Raw genomic sequence first — 20,763 nt, 5'->3', positions numbered from 1 at the left:
AAAGAATAAAATCCTGCAAGACTTCCCTTGACTACAAAACGTGCTCAGGAAGGCAAAGGCTGAAGCCCTGACACATGAAATTGCAAAGCAGGTCCCTGACAGACAGCATTAAGTGATTCATAGGAGAAAATGCCCAGAAAAGAAGAATGAGCAAATATGGACCATAAGAAATACATCAGTTGAACAAGTGGTGTTTGTTTGTTTTTTTAATTGTTCTTTTAAAAAAAGAACGAAATAGGGACTTAATTAATTAGTACACTATCTTTATGAGGCTGGAAAAAGGAAAAGATTTTAAGAATACATAAGAACACCTGACTGAGGTGTTCATCAATAATGGTGGTGAGACTGGTAAAGGTGAGGCTTCAGTTAGGGGAGGAAGTTAGATTTCAAGGCAGCATCACCTATAAAAGAATCAGCGGGATAAAAAAACTAAACAACTTTGGTTGTGTGCAAAAGATACAGTGAACAACCCTGAAATTATCATGAGATTTCTCAAAGGGTGCTTAATGAACATGCTGAAGCTTCTCACAGCAACTCTGATAGCCTACACATCATAACAGTCATTTAAGGAATTAAAACCTATTTGATTCCATTATAAGTTACAGTCTACAGCCCCTTTAAAGAATGGGAAATTCAGCATGCTTTACTGCAAACAACTTTGTTAAACACAGCATTCCCAAGAAAGAGGGCAAACATGCCCCTTCTGTGCTTACTCAGAGTATTACTGTTTCCCTGGCTTGATTTTAGCAACACTGCAGGACTTTGCGTCTAAAATGTCATGGCTCTACTGCAAAAATTATTTACTAAGCAAACAGATAACTTGGAACAGATGCATAAAAATGACTCTGAAAATCTGCCCTCCATTAAAGTGGGACTGATTCCATTTAAATCCTAATTAACCTTACAAAAGATATATAATTGTGGTATAAATTAGAAGCTTTTAAAATACAGCAAAAATGGTTTACATAAAGCAGGATCAGCAGTTGTGCATTCACAGAAGAGTCTCACAAGCTTATTCAATGCTATTTTTGAAGTCTAATTTTGAAATGCCGTCAATAGCTACAGCTTCTCTGGCACTAGAAAAATAACATCAGAATTGACAAACCTCAGAAGATGCCGAAAAATAGTTTCAACCACCAGTTTATCAAACTGTACTGAAAGCAGTATGGTTGCCACTGAGAAGTACGCATGAAAGATCACAGCAGTATGCCAGATCTAACACCCTTTGAACAACACTGAAAGCAATTTAGCCTTGTTTGCATTAGTGGAATTGTTTCCAACAGATCTAGAAGGGAGCCACAGAGACCTACAGCTGACAGCCATTGACCACTCCAAGTTAAAAGCATTTAAAATAAAAAAATTGGGACTTGAAATGTAGCATACATTTAGCACTCCTTTCTAAATTTAATAGATACCTTTAAGTTTTTAGTATAGCAAGCATACTATTTTTGCTTTAAGAAAAAATGAGGCTTTTAATTTTAAGGTACTATGTCCCCTCATTATGACATTAATCACCTTAACGGGGGACAAATCGCTCAAATCAGCATTTAGTATTGCAAATCTAAAAACACCTGTGATGTAAATTCTGTAAAAGATTAAAAGTATAGTTATGCAAGATGTGCCCACTGCTATCATAGATGAAAAAACTTTAAAAAAACCCAGGATGTGTTGGCTGAAGTCAACAATATATTATGCTATGGGGAGAATTTATTTTAAACACTCTATACAAACAGTAATTTCCTGAGCATATGTAAGAGGTATTGATTTAATAAGAGAGAGAAAAAATCAGAAGTACCGTATTTTTCTCTGAATCTTCTGAAAATTACATCATGTTCAATAAAGTATCAAATGTACCTTCCAGGGAAAGGCACAGTTCCAGCATCATTCTGGTTGACAAGCTTATGTAAAGATTTTAAACACTTAGCACCCAGCTAAGCGGCACCCTTCTCTGAGAAGTCTGAGCATGACAGTGAAGTAGTGAAGTATTCACTGGAAAACTGAAAGGAAAATCCCACAGGGAGCCTGCAGGTAACCAAGCAGCAAACATCTTCCTTGTAGCAACTGCCTGCTTTATTTTGCACAGGTGAGCAGCCCTGGTAAGTGGGCAAAGTTCCAGAGTGATTCAGAACTCATCTTCCCAACTGCAGCAATTTGCGAGGAACTCTGAACAACGGAGGACCCGTGGTTGAAGTTAGAAACAGAACAAACAGAAGTGACATTTCTCTACATGACCTGGTAAGGTTCCACTATTGACCTCACTCCTTGGTAGGAGCTCAGTGAAACAGCTTCACTTTAATCTGTTCTGTAAATTCAATGACCAATTGTTATGATTCCTGTCCACTTTGGTGACTAAGCTTTAGTCAAAAAATAACGTTTATTGAGCAAAGGGTACAAATAAGATAAACATTTATGGATCGAGCTTGTATAAACATTTGTCTTCTGAAACACACGGCATGAAACCAGGCACTAAAACAGCAAGCAACATCAGAATGGCCCTGTAGGACACATGTTTAGAAGTACTGATGGCATGTTTACTCTGTACTGGTTTTTAGACCTACTCAAGCATAGGTTTCTGACTCCTCTCTTGCCATTCTGCACACCAAGCCAAGGCAAGGCTAAAGAGTCATCACTAACTGAGACAAAGAAGCAGGGTCCTGCCATTCATATTTCTCGCTGTCCTGAGATGCAGATCACAAAAGGAAATGCATGTGGTCTAAATTTTGTTCTATTATTTGGTGGCTCTCTCCAAGCTAAAGGGCATAGTTGAAGTGGTGATGGACATCACTGAACCAATGTGTCTTTCAGCAAGACCTAATTCTGCATCAGCTCCAGGCACTGGAGGCAAAACTCTTGACAATTCCCTGTCTCTCAGTTTCCTTTTGAAGTCAAGTTCCGAACACCAGGAAGAAGTCTTCAAACAGTTCACCTCCAGCCATTCTTCTCTCGCCAGAGAGAAGGGTAAGACCATTCCGCTGTTGGCAATATTGTGCCTTGCCAAATGTCAGGTGCTGGAGCTGCAGGGAACTGAGAACCACCAGTCCTTGTATTAATTCCACTCTTCATAGCAACAGTAATATTTCTCTTGTCTCCATCATTCCCATAGACCCTTCACAGGCTGCAGCAAACTTGGAGCTGGTAACATGACTTCCAAGGTGACACCCAACTACCACTACAAAAATGCTGTTTTAATTCCAGATTGCTCATACCCGGGGATAGATCAGCAATGGTCTTTGGTGGTTTGGGTTTGGGCTAATGAGAACTTGTAGGGGCTCAGATTAACAATTGCTGATTTGAATGATGCTACCAGGTAAGAATCATAAGCAAACTTGTTAAAAAAAATAATTAGCAGTCAGACCAGGAAAATACACAATGATGTTATTTATCAGAATAGCTCCCCTGACTTCCATAGTTCCCAATAGTCCCATAGCTGTTTGCCCTGCAAAGCCGGTTCCAAACAGAGCATCGGTTTTGCCTTACAATTTTTTCTGTCTCCGCTACAGGTTACTAGGGCAAAGTGCATTGCACAATAAAAGTTCTTCAGTGGTTGATCTGAATGAAAGATGTTTGGAATGACTGAGGCAATCCAGTCATCTCTGTACAGTTTAGAGGTCTCCCTTCATGAAACGTATTTCCTCAAATACTAACATCAAAGCAGTCTAAAGGGCCTGGAGGATGAAATACTTGTCATTTTCACCTATTTTTCTTGCAATGGACACTGAATTAACAAGGATATTCCTTTATTGAAGCCATCAGTGCACTCCACCCAGAGTTCTGGAACCCTTAATGGGAATGAAATTACAGGGAACCTCATGTTGAACATGCGGGAGACGGACACCTGGAATTAACAGAACTGGAAAGGCTCCTACGGTGGGAACTGAAATGGCAGCATTCACTGGATATTCTGAAAAAAAAATATCTTGAAAATCACTTATCCATGTTCTTGAATATATATCTGGTTTGCAGAGACCTTTCTTTGGGCTCCATGTTCACCTGTCAGTGTAGAATGCAGAATCTGTTTCCCAAATCTGCTTTTGATTCTTTATTTAAAACAGACCCTGTCTTTCAGGAACACTGTCACCTCCTCAACTCCTAAAGACCTTCAGGGATTACTGAGTGCTTCAGGCACTCTCCACAGTGTTCTGCAATGGAGGACAACCAGACTTTTACCAAGGCAAGCTAATTCATCAAAGGGGAAATGTATGCTTGGAGATTTACCCCCTCATTTACCCTTCTTAAGGATTCTGCTGGAGCACTCCTCTCCTGCAGCTTCAACACCCAATTCACTAAACATACCATCAAACTACAGCAGCTGTTGTTAACACAAACTACACTGTCACCTTGTTCCAAAAATAACATGAAAATTCAGGGTCTCTGAATGGTTCCACCTAAATGCCAGCTTTAAACCTGAGAAGGGTCAGCAGTCCTACAACAGGAAGGGGCACTGGAAGAAGCGGATAGAGTAGTTAAAAATACCAAAACCCAAAACAAAAAAACCGAAAAAAAACCAAGCAGCAAACAAAAAAACCCTAACAACAACAACAGAAAGGGAAGCACAGGATAGCAGTGGAGGATTGTCTGGATGTTGTGAAATAGAGAAGTACCCCTACAAACTTTACTACTATCATTCGACCTGAAGTGAGTTAAACCATTAGAAAGTGAATTATCCAATTCCTGGACAGTTGTTTTGAAAAAACAATTGTATTATGTGGATACAGTACATTTTAGAGGATGGGGAAGTTGGTGCACACTCCCTCTTTTCGTAAACTTCATTACAGTGGGACTTCTGTATCCATTCATTGAAATATGCAAGTCTTCCCATGTGCCTAGCACTGCAACACACTAGGGCTTTAAGAATTATAGAAGAACTGAGTTTTAGATTTTCAGGGAGAGGAAAACTTTGTGCTGTACCATCCAAAGAAATTACAACTTTGCTCTCCTTCTACCCACCTATTCCTAAATCTAAAACAAAGTGTCAAAACCTCTAAAATAAAGGTTTTGAAATAATGTGAAAATAAAGAACATCAAGTCCTGCACAAGGTGCTATTAGCACATTAATCTGCTTCAACTAAGAACTGTCAGTGTCTCATTGCAAATGATTCTTATTAAAATGTGTGAGATTCAAATTACAGAATTTATAAACAAATTAACTTTAATTTGAAAACCGCTAATTACAGCCAAGTGGTTTCACTTCCAAATGTGATTTTAGATAAGCATAAAGAATGCAATGCTTTGTTTTAAAGGGAAATAATTCATGGCACAAGGACCTATTGTGCCATCCCATTTCACGGAATCTAGCCAATAAATCATGAGTACTATAGACGTTTTTCCTGTTAGTCCTAACAATACAACACTTTAGAACTCTACTCAGACATTTCTGCTATCAGCATATCACTGATAACAAGTAAAATAAGATTCTACCATAAGGCAAAAATAATTTTTGTAAACTTGCATCCCTTTATTATGTCAGCCTTGGTCTTCCTAAGAAGAAAATAATTTTAAACAAACATGCAAAACTATGAAGTACATTAAGATAGAACAATGCCATTTAGAAAATAATAAGGGTAATTATTGGTATACCTTTTTGTGAAAGATACTGCAGAGGCCTCTCTCTATATCTGGCAGCTTACAAAGAAGATTTTGAATCTGGCCAAACACACTGGATTCTGACAGCAGAATTTCAGACACAGCATCAAGTCGGGCATTTATTTCACTGTAAATGAATAAGCATAAGATCAATAAATAAAACTTGTGGTTTTCTTACGGGAAGGCATATAACTAGTGAACTTTTTCCTTTGTTTTCCTTTGTGGTGGTAGTGGTATTGTAAAAAACCCTTTAACTAAGGCCACATTTTCATGAGTAGGTAAGAAGAAGAATTAAGAAATGCAGAGAATCTTGGGCTTTCATTCAATATGCAAGATAGATCCTGGATATAAGTTCACTATCCCCTCTATGCTCAAAACAGTCAAATACACACTTCAGTGCCCATGTGTACATGCTCTTCTAGTGGTGCATGATATCAGCAACACTGAATCCTGAATATCTAACCCTAAATTTGGAGACAAGTACCTGGGGGAGGGGAAGGGGGAGTTTACATTTTAATTCTATGCAGCGTACTTTATTCCAACAGGATACAGAAATTGGTTACCATCTTGCCCCTCTACTCTTGATCCAGACCAGCAACTGGTAATTGCATGAATCGGAACCGTGTTGGGGTTTTGGCTTCCCCTCCTCCCCCCCCAAAAAAAAAACCAAACCCAATCCTGTAATGCTAATCTCCATACTTCAGAACTTAAGTCAATCAGTGAGGAAAATCTTTTTATGTGAAGAAACAATTCTACAGTTATTTGCACCTTTCTTACAGCCACTGTCAGGGAAGAGTTTTTAAATGGACCACCTACTGTCAACATTCACCTTGATTTACACTGCTTCTAACAGCACAGCTACAGCTTCCAATATATCCACGAACTGGCTGTAGATCGCAGAGCTAAGGTAACTCCACTTGTGCTTTTTGTGCAACCAGATTGCCTCAGTGCTGCTTTTCTAGGAAAAGACTGAGATCAGGGGTACACGGGTGTATCCAAATCATACAGGTTAGGAGTTTATCTTTGGGAGCTAGTGAACCAAAGCACTGTTGGTGCATGCCGCCCCAAAGAAATAGAGCAAAACTAGCTAGCTCACTGTACGACAGCAGTGAAAGATGTGTTAGAGCTGAACAGCGCTGCACCTCTGAATGCAGCTTCTCCATGTCCAGACTTTGTCTCCGAGGTAACTGTGTGCACTACAAAATAGTTAAACAGGTGAAAGCTGTGCTAAGATTTGCTGAGGTTTCACAACAAAAAACATTGGTTCCAGATCATACATTTAAAAGACACATAGATGTGGCACTTAGGGACACAGTTTAGTGGTGGACTTGGCAGTGCTATGTTAATGGTTGGACTCAATGGTCTTAAAGGTCTTTTTCAACCTAAATGATTCTATGATTCCGCGTTTCCCTAGAGTCCCCCACGAATGTGCCCCTGGGCATGCTCTGTGGATACTGGCACACTGGAAGGCTTCAGCTGGCATTCAGGAAATTTCCGGCAAGTAAGGCTGAATCTGAAACATGATGTTCCAACAAATTTTAAAAGTCCTCAAGACATCCCAGTGCTTATTTTAAAATTCTTGTGTTTTCTTCCAGAATGACAACTAAGCCTTATCACAATATTCTCCTCCTGAGACAAGAAAGTTCAAAGATCCCCATGCTTCTCTGTGTGTGTCCTTCCACCCTTCAGATTGAGGAGAAAGCGGTCTTCTGATACTGACACTTCATGTACCGGTGAAACGCGTGCAAGACAAGTACAGCCCAGCCCACATCTGTTCCCATGGACCCACAAGATGCTTAAAGCTCAGCCAGCACAAAGGGATGAAAACTAAGGATGCAATCGAAATGTAGAATTTCAGGGAAGACTGCCCGTCTGGCCTACGGCTTTTATTGCAGAACTGCCGTGCCACTTGTCACTGTAGCTGCTAACAAATACTGTCCATGAGGAAATCTATGACATTAGGCAGCTCCACAGGTTGCAGACATTACAACAGACTGGCAGCAGAGGCCTCTGGCCCCAAAGACTGCTAAATCTAAGAGTCCTTGACATTTTATTACACTGTATGTGAAAGGCAGAACATCATGACTGGATGTGCATTCAGATACACATAAATCTAATGGCATTTAAGTGCCAGGATTTTTTCAGTGACATACTGCTTTGTACTAAAACAGTAAAACCATCCCCTTATCTGCCACAAATGACACACATTTATTGCCAGAGCAGCCTTGCTGTACAACGCCAGGATCTGCAGTGCCCCAGCTGCCACCATCAACCTGGAGCGCAGGTAGATGCACTCCTCCACAGCCACTGTATGAAACGGGGACGGACTCTCTGCTGTCTTGACCTTGAGCACCTTGGGAAACTCACTCTCATCTTTGAACTGGAAAGCAGACTCTCCGATCACACCACAGCACCCAAAATATTCCCCTGCCCTGAAAGACTGCTTTTTCCTAGCCCTGAAGAAAACAGATATGTCAGACTTGGAGGCTCTGCTTAGCAGCCCTGCTGCAGGAATAAGGCTACCTTCTTCCCTACCATCGTTTCACTCCTCCAGCAATGACAAACACATGAAATTAAAATGTTTCTCCTGTTTCTCTGGGCAGCCAGGCAACCTGCAAGTAACAGCAGCAGGCCGCAGCTACCATCAGTGCAACTGCTCAGACCTACAGGGGCTGTTCTCAGCACAAAACACATCCGAGCTTCAAATCCAGCCCTTAAGAGCCACAATCACGTATCTGGTGTAGACTGGCAGGGTTACTAAAAGTTACGCAACCAAATAACCAAAGAGCAAGCTGTTGGCTTCCACACAGTGTATTTAAGACAGCTGAGATTTAAGCTTTGTACATCAATTAGTGAGGCGCTGTAAACTACAGCTGGATAATGGACAGGAAATTGAGACATGTTAATATCAGCGACAAACTAATAAAATACCCTGCCTATGCAGCTTTGAAGCTAGCAAACAGTCACTGAAATTCTGAAAGGTCAGCATCATCAGCCAGAATTCCATTTTCAGGAAGAGTAATTAAAATTTGCTGTACTTGAGAAGCTGGAACGCTCCTTCCTGTGAAGCAGTACTGATCTGTTAAGTCAGAAAAGAAGAAAATAATCTGTATTTTTATTATAAAAGGCATGTATAAGCAGCAAATTCTGTTCCACAACACTGTCAATTTAAACAGCATGATTATATCTATGTGGCCCATCAAAAACATACAGTAATATGTAAAGTAGATGCAGATATTAAAAAACCTCGTCCCTTCAAAGCTTAATCTGCACTTTAATCATCCTCACATATGGCTATGTTACTGTAGCTCCAGTAATCTAAAACTAAGCATCCATACAGTTTTTCTACTTTAATCCTACAAATAAGAAAGGGTCAGGAAAAGGCATCCAGTATCAAATGACCCATTTTTTCCACCTGTAAACAAAATATAGTGGGCTTCCTATACCAAAAGCCAGTGAAGAATTACGTACAACTCGATGTGCATGAGGAAGGGAAGAGATATGATAAAAACAGCCAGATGATTAATTTCAAAGCATGCTTTTAAACTTCTAAATATTTAACTCTACTAATAAACATTTTGTTGAGCACCAATATATTATACTGATCCGTTCTTAAACCACCTCAAAAGAAATTTACTCTGCACTGCACAGTTATTCAGTGTATCAGATGTACAGTTTGGGGTTTCTAATCTGCATGTGCTGAAATAAAATTCCACCACTAAAAATTTGAATCCAACAATACACAAAGAAACTCAACAGTTTATACTAAGAAACTGTCTCACATTTTATAAACTGGCTACTACTTTGTTCTCTGTTTAGGTGCATTATTAACCTATTCTTTCCCATCTGTGTAAACCACGTCAGCAATCTGAGCTTTATGCAATTTTCTAAACAATCTTCTGTGAAATAATGTAACAAGTCAGTTGACTAAAAGCAATAAGCTTACTTCTGCCATACTGTCCATCTAACAATGGCATCATTAATACAGTACTGAAATCACGCTGCAGTGTATTCAAACATAACAAAAATCTAACTGCAGAAATTTTTATTCTAGTCATTTAAAAGAACGACCTGAAATTAAATCCAGACATACTCCCCTGCAGTATTCTGCTAGAAGATACGTGAACAAGAAAATTAGCAGCTATGAAGATATTTGAATCCTGAACTAAAAATTATTTTGACAAAGCAGAAGGCTGCAGATATGAATGTACTGCACTGAATTAACATCTGAAGATCTTAAGAATCTAAATAGGATTGCTGGTTGCTAGTGTGCTAACAGATCTGCTGACCCCTTGTTTAGTGAAGCACACCTAATATATTTAGATGTGATAACTTATCAATACATTTAAAGCAGACTGAAACTGATACTGGAATTGCTATTTAAGAACTGCACAAAATTTTCAGTCATATGAGGTTTTATTTTTATACAAGGTAAATAAATACAGATTCTACGGAAGTCTCTTAACTTACAATAAACACCTGAAGTATGAGTTCATTCATCATGGTAAGGACACAGCTCAAGTACAGTGAATGTATAAAATTGAAATTAATTTTATTAAATCCATTTAGAGACCACAGTGATATGTAAAAATATCAGAAGAATTCAACACCTTAAAAAATATAATGAAGGGTATGAAAAAATGAAACTTGCTTTCCTTTCCTAACTGTATTACCTAGACCAAAGCCTAGCAGCCTCCTGCCTAGCTACAGCATTTTAAAGAAATAAAATTTATTACTTAAACACTGGGAAAATGCAAGATACACAAGGCTATCACTTGTGTCTGAGGAATTCCCTGAACTTTGGAACCTGGGAGAGCGCTCCTGGGAGGTAACATCACCCAGTGCCCTGTCCTCATACTCTCCTCTGATACCGGCCACTTTCAAACACAGGACAAGGTGAAGTCCATTCTGACTTCTGCTGCTTTCTATTTTGTCTTACACATTTTGCTTTTTCCTTGACGTTCCTTCAGAACACAGTTTACAAAGACTGCATGTGAGCTGATTTAAGTTAAAGGCCATGTTAAAATAGTACAGAGTGTTTTCTGCTTTAGACCACTCATAACAAGCAATTAATGCCATCAAAAGCTAAAGCTGTGTTAGAATTACCGCTATGCAACCAATATTGTGTATCAACCATGCCATCAACTGTGCATGCCTTTTTAAAGCACAAGCACGCAAAAAAAACAGTCTATCTCTGGCTTTTTTACTTAGGTGGCTAACTTAGAATGTGGCTAACCTTATGGCATAAATCATGAATTGTTAAACTGTACTATGACTGCTGTAATTTTACGCATTAGCAATAATGAAAAAGTATAAACTAGGGTAATTATATCATGCTTACTAGGGTGAAATTTAAGTGAAACCTAGAAAAATTTAACATCCTTCTGGATCTGTTCACTTGTTTTTCTATATGAAGGAGAGAGTAATTTACTCTCAAAACTCCTAATGTCTCATACCCCTCGAGAGAGGTCCAACATTCCCCTAAATAAACACGCAGCCATAAGACGACAATATTCCTGAATGGATCTCAAATACTTAACAGAAATATACAAGCAGTATAAACTTTGTCTTTGCATCTGTTAAAAGAATGTGTAAGATATGCACTCGGTAATCAAACACTTTTGTTTATGTTCGTATACAATATATTTCAGCTATTTGTGCCAAAAAAAGGGAACTGTAAGCTACTTCAGCCAATGAATGAATGCCTGATTACTACATTTATAAGGAGTTAGACACAGCATTCAATCATACCAAAACACAGCTAGCAAAAATGAATGAATCCATGTGATGATGCCGCAATTTTCTTCTTTACTACAACATTCTTGAGATCTCAGGCATATGCTGTAACCTGCATTTGTGCATTTTATATTGGCACTGATGCTATAAAATCTTTATTCTTAGGAGGAAAATTTAGCCCATGAAATTCTGTGGTAGGATGGATGGATTTTATTCTTAAATCACTGCTGTAAAAGAAGATTCTTTTACTGTTCTGGATGATGATGGTATCAAATGGCAAACAGTTTAACTCTGAATTAAGATGGGTTTCTTTGAAGACCTTTAGGTAGTTTGTTTTACTGCCGAGATATCTTATAATTATGGGAACAAAGACAAAGTCAAACTTGGAAGACTTTTCTTTAGGACTGTACTTTGTGTAGACATGTATAAATAAAACAGCACTTGATATACTCAAAGTGAGAGGATTTGGAACAAGTTATTTTTATATTAGGAAAGACATGTCATTGCCAACATCACTATAAAGGGACCCTCTTCTTCCCTGTTCTACAGTACACACCCACCAAATAAAAGTCACATTGCATTAGTAACGCCAATTTATACTCTTTCTCTTCTTTAGTGGTAGATAAGAAACTGCCTGCAGTTCTGAATTGTGCAGTTCTGAATTACCTAAAGCTACAGTCATTCTACGCTCTTGCAGGCAAAGTATATTCAGACTAATAGTAATTATTGTTACTATCCTACAAGGTTTTGATTCAGCCTCAATACAAGCATCATCTCATCCAGACCTGGAAGAAATAAGGCACAAAGGCCACTAGAATCACTGGAAAAAAAGTGGAAAACCTATTTTGAGACATAAGTAATAATTTGGTTTCTCTAGCCTGCAAAGCAAACACTAAAAAAATTTTTTGCTACTCTCTAAATACATACAATTTTTGTCCTTACTTTATTTATTGCGAGATTTAACATCAGCTTTAACTTTTAATTAGCACAAATTGACTACAATTAAATGCAGACAATCTACAGAGAGACTTCCAGCCACTGAAGTCCCATGTTCACCTCTGGCAAACAGTGTGCCTTGGAGCCAAGGACATGATGAACCATACCACAGTAAAGCTGAAATACAGTGATAGGTTGGGATGAGTCTGGGACCAAAAAAGTGAGCTCATCCTAACAAGGCTATAAGCATTTGATTTGCTGATACTCCTTGTGGCACCCAAAAAGAGGCTTCATCCCTATGTACTCAGTGTGGTCTGGAATACTTCTTAACTAATTAATTCCATGCTTCTGAACTACTAATGATCTGGAAGAATTAAGAGCAAATTCTCTGTCCTGAGCGTTTTTCCACCACCCTAGCACCAGAGATACCAGCAGTATGCTGATCACAGCAGTACTGGGAATGCTGAGAAAACAAAGTCTTGTGCTGGCTACACCTCGCCACCAGCTCAGGGTCTGCGCAGAAATCAGGGAGAGGGACCTTGGGCCTCCAGGTGGGGTGGGCATTGCACAATTTTATCTCACAAGTTCTCTGTTACAGCAGAGGCCCAGGACGTTGATGAAACCTTTGATGACCACTCTTTTCCAGTGGCACACTGAGGCTCTTAATTTTTTGCTCTACATCTACTCCAGTACACTAAGCATATTCTCTGGCTTGCAGTACACCAGAACTGACACATTTATCCCCAAAACATAGTGCGAAGTTGTGTGCATGGGTGAGGGGGCTGGGTTTTTTTCCTACTTCAACACTGGCTGCCAAGGGCAAAGCCTAGTCAACGCAAAGCCTTAGGGAAGCTTTCCATGCTGGAAGTTGCATGACTTCTGAACTCTTATGTTTAGGGCATTTGTTCTCCATAATCTTATCATTAACCTCATTACATTAGCTTCCGTACATCATACATAACATACTAAAAAAAATAAGAGAGTCAACAGAATATTAAAGAAACAGTTTAGATACTTGTGGATCACTCAGTCTTTTAAAGCTCCTTCGAATCACAAACATCCTCAAAAAACAGTAGATACTACCCCAAAGAGAGAGAGCGCGCATCTCACACACACAACAAACATTTTATCACTTCCAGTTACCCACCCCACCAGACCTAAGCTTTTAAAATTTTACACCAGATAGTCTTCTAACTCATAAACTAAGCACTTTTGCAACATAGGCAAACATCAGCATTTTCCAGGTTGTCTTCTACTTGAATAGCAACGTCTCTACCTTCTCCCTGGCTACAGTACTAGAAATGACACTTCATTAAGTCCACCCACTGATATCTGAAAGATATTCCACCTCTCCAGAAAAAGACTGGGGCGGGGGGTGAGGTGGGTGGAATCTCTCTTATGCAATGCTTTCTATACATACAGGCCACGGAGCTTTCTGCACAGGAATGGAACTCCACACATTCCCCTACAGCAGCTATAAATTGCTCAGCATGATACATCCATCACTTAAGTTCCGCTTCAAGCACCTAGTCACCGCTTTATTAGCTTTACAGCCTGATCTAATATGGAAACAATAGTATTCTCCACATAATTATGCTAGGCATCTGCCTTTGTCAGTTTTGAACTCTGTTCAATTCCAGCCAACCTTGAGAAGGTTGAGGAAAGTGTTTGTTTGATCTCAAGAAAACAAATTTCCCAAAAATTGTGCAAGAATCAACCACTAAGCAAGGCACAGACACAAATTAATAGTCAATGAGGAAAAGAATGCAGTATTGGTTCCACAGTTGTCTATTCTGTTTGGACTCCAGGCGGGGCAAGCAGCATTGCTCCCCACACAGAAGTTAGGCAAGAAAGGCACTGGATGGGACATATTTCAAGGGCAAGATAGGCTAGGCGAGACAGTGCTTCTGTAATCGACAAAGATATAACTCCTACAAAAAATGATTACTTTCCTGACTCCCCCTAAAAAGCCCAGTCCTCAGTGACTCACACATTTTTTATCATCTTTGTATACCTAGGTAAAGTGAGGATATTACACCTTTCTTTGTTAACCCTTTGCCCCCTCCCCCCAGTCCCATATATCTAACCTTTTCTTGCAAGTCTCTAAATGTATTACATCAACAATGATCTAACGGGTACCTTCAAGTTTGCCAAATGAGCTGTCTGTACACATTCTACCTTTATTCAACCTAGTGTATAGTTTCTCCCCTGGAAATTTAGTCATCAACCCAAGTAATTTTCAACTATAAGGCATAAAGCAGTAATTACACCCTCTCACTTTTTGATATGCCAAGGGAAACGCACCTATCCACTGACTGGAAAAGATGCAGTACAGAAATCTTACTTCCTCTGAAAATGTCACTCCAGGAGGTACAGGTGAATGAATTACAATCACAGACTGTTCTCTAAGTGCATTTGTATGCATTACTAGAAACAATACTGCCGAATGTCTGATGCACTAAGTATGTGAAATTACAACTTAAGAGTCTGAAAGGGAGAAATGCACAGAAACAAACTTTTTTAGCTTCAGCTGAGGTGTACTGCCATCTCCAACTGTGGAAATTCCTTCCATACTGAGAAAGAAGGCTGAAAAAGGGAAGTGTCAATCCTAAAAGCAGCAAAGAGCAGAGCAGAAAGAGAAGAAACCAAAACTGTAAAGCTGGTTCTGCACTGAGACAAAGGGAGAATTCAAACTAAAATTACTGGTTAAGATGGCCTGAAGTGCTCAGGCAAGCAGTTTTCTATCATCTGTGTCTGAATAAGATCTCTGCCTATTTTACTGCTGCATGGTATTTCACCTGCTGCATCACATACGGGATCATCTGGGAGCAAAATGGGTTCCAGGCACCCCTCCTCGGTGGGCCACCACACCAGACCAGAGCTGTGCTATGGCTCCCCCAGCTGACAGCTCTACCAACAATTCCCAAAAACCTTTAAGGCACTTAGGAACTAAGAAATAAAGTTATTTCACTTTTTTTCTATAAATTGGCGCAGATATTCTATCTATACACTTTTAAAGTGAACACAAGGTGCATAATTAACTTCTGTAATGTCTGACACTATTTAGGATGGTTACATCAAAAGTCTTCTTGAAGTGGGTAAGATCTATAGAAATCTATTATCAGAGGAATTTTTTTAAAACAGGCATATTGAAATCAACTTATTAAATCCTTGTCAGAAACCGCAGTGTGAAAAAGTCTAACCAGTATGGCTTCAACAAACAAAAAAGGTCTCCAATATTCTAAACCAAGAAAACAGGAGGGAAAAAGTAGTTATGCGCTTTTCTTACACTACTGGGAAAAGATCCTTACAAAAAGGCTAACAAGAAAATCAAGCAGCAGTACTTCATAAGTATAGTGCATAGTGCTTTAACATACTACATTTGACCAAGGGAAAAAAATGCTTCCATAGAAACATTTGTAAATTAACAGCAACAGCAAGACACTAGTACATTGGCAACCTCACTATTTAAAATTCTTAAAAAACTAATAAGCATTAAAAATGTTTAATATATTTACAGGCGTAAAACAGATGGAGAAATTTTAGATATCCAAACTAAAAGCAATTTCTGTATGCTATAGCTGAACAAAGTGACAATTAAGTAAACTCTACAGTGACAGTGCTCAGGGAATGCACAAAGGAATAGATCCAAAAAAACTTAAAATGTACGCAACAAACATTCCATGGACTCAATACTGTTATTTATTACATATTCAAGTACAACACTCCAATACAGCCTGCAAAGAGAAATCAGAAAAGATGGAATCCATTTCAAGACAGACACCAGTAAAGACAAGCATAATAGTATTGCAAATTAAAGCATTTATAAGGCATTAATTAATAAAGCAGAGCTCAACACACAAGAGTGACCAATCAATCATCACATATCAGAACTAATAAAAATAAATACTTTCATATGCAATACATTATATACAGGGATAACAGAAACATCCACAGCTACTTCAGAACAAATTAAATATATTAAGGATGCAAATACATGTGAAACAAGACAGACATCAAACATTCATTGGCAAGTTTAGGAATAAAACATCCTCCAATAGCAGGTAACCCTCACCCACTGTCTGAAAAAAGCAGCATTAGCATGGTATTCAATCTGGTATCTGCAGAGGAATTTCTAATTTGCTCCAGACCTACTACTCTGAATTACTCAGATGTTCTGTGCCCAAACAGAGCTGTGTAACTCTTTCAAACCTATATATAATGTCCACGTCTTCTATTGTACCATTTCCTGTGTAAACTCTACTATGGATCTCAGGTCTTCAGGAAAAACTAATATACTGGGCATACTCAACATCATAATTATAAAATACATACTTCGCCCAAGATAAAAAACTGTCTCACCTGGATTTCATGAGGGGCTGGGTTACCCATTTCTTCAATCTTCGACGTCCAAAGGAAGTTTTAGTATGATCCAAGACCCAGAGCAGACTTCCTTTTGTTTTCATATCAGTCTAAAACAATAAAGATAGCATAATCATTTTTAACTGACCAATCAATGATACAGTGGAAAGGATCTTCATCACATTGTTGTATTTAGGCTTGAAGATACGGCAACTGCATGTTTGTTTACCAATCTTGTTTACCAACAACACCTTGAAGTACCTCCAACAGTCATAAGACACTGAAGTATGTTTTTCCTTCAGCCAGAAAATCTTTAGACAAAGGTCTGTGCAGCAGCACAAAAGAAAAACCAAACCCTATTGCAGTCATACCCCTTGACCGCATTTGCTCAAGAACTCAAACTTTAGGTAAGTTCTTTGCTAGTCAAAGTGCAATAAGGTTCTTAACTCATGCTAAAAGCCAGTATAGATTAACTTTCATTTATGCCTCTGAAAAAATAATGCTCCTTCAGTTTGATCCCATTTAAAATAATTTAAACCCTCTTGGTGAGATTTGCGAACTAACTTAACTTCATTAGGAACAGTGTGTCACACAGCTGTGAAAATCTCAGCATTTATTAAAAAAACATTACATTTGCCCTTACCTGATTCTGTAAAATTTCAAGATTTTTCATTGTTGTCCCATTAATTGTCATGTATTCAGTTTCACTTGACAACCGTTTGAAATTGCTGGGGAGAGAAGTTTCATACATTATATTTTAAATATGGGCACAGACATAAGAGTGAAACACTCTCAAGTTTCTCACATTAGAGAATTCATTAGTTAGGCAAAATAAAAAAAAAAATCCAAGTAAGAAATTAAAACCTATCCAAATAAATAAAAAACCTGAACATTTGTAACTTCTTTTAATTTACTGCTTGGGAAAACAAGATTTATGACTCACTTCCCAGTCTCCTACAATGACTCTGACAAAGCTCAAGAAAAAATCCAGCTCTTCTATCTAATCCTGATCCACTAAATGGCTAAAGGAAGTACCCCTTCGTAAGTTTATGATGAAATTGAAAAAGTAGGTGCTTCTGTTAATGTTCTGTTATGATCACAGTAGTATTAGGGAAAGGCCTAAGAATTAATACTTCAAGAGTGGAACAGACTTTTAACACAATTTATCGTCAAAACAGTGTATCAAAATACATTATTATTTTTTTTTACTACTACTACTACACATTTAAACAGGATGTTAGCAATTTTTTAGGAAAATACAAATAGGGTATATTTAAATCATTTGATTTTACTTTTAATACGAAATAACCATGACTACAATTACTTGACTTTTTGAAACACACTAACAGAACAGGATGAGACCAATCCAAAGGTTGTGTTGGTTTAGAATCAACGTTAATAAAATAATTGTATTAGATGTGTAATCATATTCAATATGAAAATTATTTCAGTTTTAAACATACACTTGTGGTAGTCAGGACCATGAAGTGACATGCAAGATACTCAGTAAATGCTTATAACAAATCAAGTCATGATTGTCTCTGTTAATCATACTGCTGACTGCCCCTTGCACAAAATACAGGACACACTTTATTGTTTTAGACTAAACAGAACGACTTGCTGGATAGGATTTAAAACTACTTTCTTGACTTTTCAGAATTTTTTTCAGTGCATTCAATTTTAAACTCTCTGGGGGAGTACTCAAATGCTCAAGCTTTTCTGTTGTATAGTACTACAACTTTAAGAAACATGAAATATTCAGAAACTAAAGTTACATATTTATGTTGTATGCAGGTGTTTGGGCCTGCTAGCAAATTTATTCCTAAAAAATGGGTCAAATCAGAAGTATTTTGCACAGAATACTAAAAAACAAAAAAGGTCAATTCAACTGAGCGTCCTCAAGAAATTCAACAATAGTTTGGAATTACAGCTGACTCGGAACTGAACCCATAGTCATAACTACTCTGCTCTAGTGTGCTATCCCAGAAACCAACAAAGTTGACCAGCAAAACAAAACCTTGGAGGCAAAAAGCAGCTGCACTTTCCAAAAGTACACAATTATTACAAGCAACAAAACAATACTTCCTTGTATTATCTTAAGTCACAACTGCTGATGCTGGCAAAACTTAAATACGAATGATTTCTGTATGGCTCCCAATTCCTATGATCAACGACAAATCCTACCCACTCTTCCAAAAACTCCTTTTCTGCATCTAGGATTTGCCTAAACTGCAGTTTCCCCATTTGCTGCATTTCAATTTCCCAGTACTCAAGCCTACGATCTGTTACACCCAGCTGGCTAAGACCTAAGCCTTTCCACCTCTTTCCAAAAGCAAAAAGGATGCTTTTGGCTGTTTCCGTCAACCCTCAGTCACTCATTCACGGTTTCACTGTTGTGGATTTACTGATTCCAGTGTTTCCCCACTTCACCTGGCTTCACCGCACTAAACAGAGAGTGTATTCTGTTCACAGCAAGCTTGCTCTCCTATTGTTTAAAGACAACTAACTCTGCTCCACTGCAGAGTATATTTACTGTTCTTCTAGAATCTGATATGCTAAACTTGTTCTCACAGCATAAATTATATGTGTTTTATATTATCCAGGTGTTTTCTTTATCTGAGTTATTCCACCCTGCTATTAACCCTGGTAACTGAGAGCTGAGAGTATACGAATAATAGCCAAGATCAGCTGCAGTATATGCCCAACCAACAATTCCCGATGTCACAGCATAGCGTATGTTTTGCTTCCACCCCCTCATCTTCCTTCAGCTTGGGATCAGAACTTGATAAAAATGTGAACAAAGACTGCCTCTGTAGTGATTTTAAGGACCAAATGGCGTAAGAAGAAGGTTGTAAACAAATACTGTCAGTGCTGGTTTTGCACCAAGGGTGTTAACATATTCCTTGTGAGAAATTCTAATACGCTGCTATCAGCCACCTCCTACATCAGTAAAAATGACCCTTCAAAATCACTTCAACTGGATTACAATGCCGTAATTCCTTCTGCAGGTGACAGTGTGACCTGACTTTCAAAGAACAGACTTGCAACTGTCTCAAATACTTAAATAGCACAAAACACAAAGTGATGGAAATAGCTGACAAGTTCATTACTGGGAAGCAAGGCAAGGTAGGATCATGCTATCTGGACTCGGAAAATGAGAAGAAGAAACAAAAAGAAACACAAGCTTTTAGTAAGGTTTAGGAAATGTTTGAGGAATACTCATGAGAAACAGGTTTCTACTCATAAAATGACTTTTCCGAGTAGAACCACGCTTGATGAGTATTAAAGCGTTACTATGATTGCTTTAGGACAGTAATATACATCCTCATTCATGTTACCTGTGAAACTGGATCTCCTTGACAGTGTTATTTTTATGGTTGGACTCAATGATCTTAAAGGTCTTTTCCAGCCTGAATGATTCTGTGATTCTGCCTCCTAAGAAGCTTGCACTGAAGGACACTTTTTGTTCTTTGTCCTTTTCTCCACAGGATATATTATATATAACCTCGTACTCAGTAAACCAGCCCAAGTGAATGCATGTTATTCAGATCAGTAGTTTTCAACTACTTCACTTTTGCAAATCCGTAACAACTCCGAGCAAAGCCGCAAGGCACTGTATCGAAAACCTACTAAGCAGCATATTTTCTTTGCCTAATTACCTTTTACAGACCTCTAGAGTCCATGTCTTTGGGACTTCTAAGGGTGAATAAACCACAAAACAAACCTACATATGTAGACAAGATTTAGAGGAACCCCTATTCAGCTTTAAGGAGTAAAACCAGGTTTCTTTATTTCTCAGAAGCATTAGCTTTCTTTAGGTATGAAAAACATTTACCACAGTCTCAGTAGCAAGGGACATAAAACCCTGACTATATTGTGTATTTGATTAACCAATTTCAAATTCATTAGCGAATATTGCCACAGGGCTAGAACTTCTGATCTGGATCCCTGATGTGATAGGAGCCCAGCAAGTTCTGGTTAAACCTGCCAACAAAATAAAACACACACACACACACACGGAACAAAACTGAGAAATACAAACCAAAGAACATGAACAGAAATGAGAGGCCCTGGGAAGGTTTACAAAAACCAGAAATAACCTCCATCGTTTTTATCCTGAATTTGCCATCTTTTTCTCCACTGAAC

At 38.4% G+C, this 20,763-nt stretch overlaps 1 protein-coding gene across 4 annotated transcripts in view; it reads right to left on the bottom strand.

The window, feature by feature from the left end:
* The window catches only part of MSH3 (mutS homolog 3), a 113,134-nt gene that overhangs the window by 46,282 nt on the left and 46,089 nt on the right, over window positions 1-20,763 (bottom strand). For 3 of the 4 annotated variants that reach the window (XM_056323951.1, XM_056323949.1, XM_056323948.1), the window contains exons 11-13: window positions 17,261-17,345; window positions 16,618-16,727; window positions 5,578-5,710 (exon numbers count right to left, since the gene is read on the bottom strand). In XM_056323951.1, coding sequence (XP_056179926.1) covers window positions 5,578-5,710; window positions 16,618-16,727; window positions 17,261-17,345 — 328 coding nt within the window. The remainder of the gene's footprint in view (window positions 1-5,577; window positions 5,711-16,617; window positions 16,728-17,260; window positions 17,346-20,763) is intronic. The other variant, XM_056323950.1, reaches the window with a different exon arrangement.

This window comes from Falco biarmicus, chromosome Z, assembly GCF_023638135.1.
Source record: "Falco biarmicus isolate bFalBia1 chromosome Z, bFalBia1.pri, whole genome shotgun sequence".
Lineage (NCBI taxonomy): Eukaryota > Metazoa > Chordata > Aves > Falconiformes > Falconidae > Falco > Falco biarmicus.
Note: the sequence above shows the minus strand (reverse complement) of the source record. Positions and strands in the feature narration are given on the sequence as shown.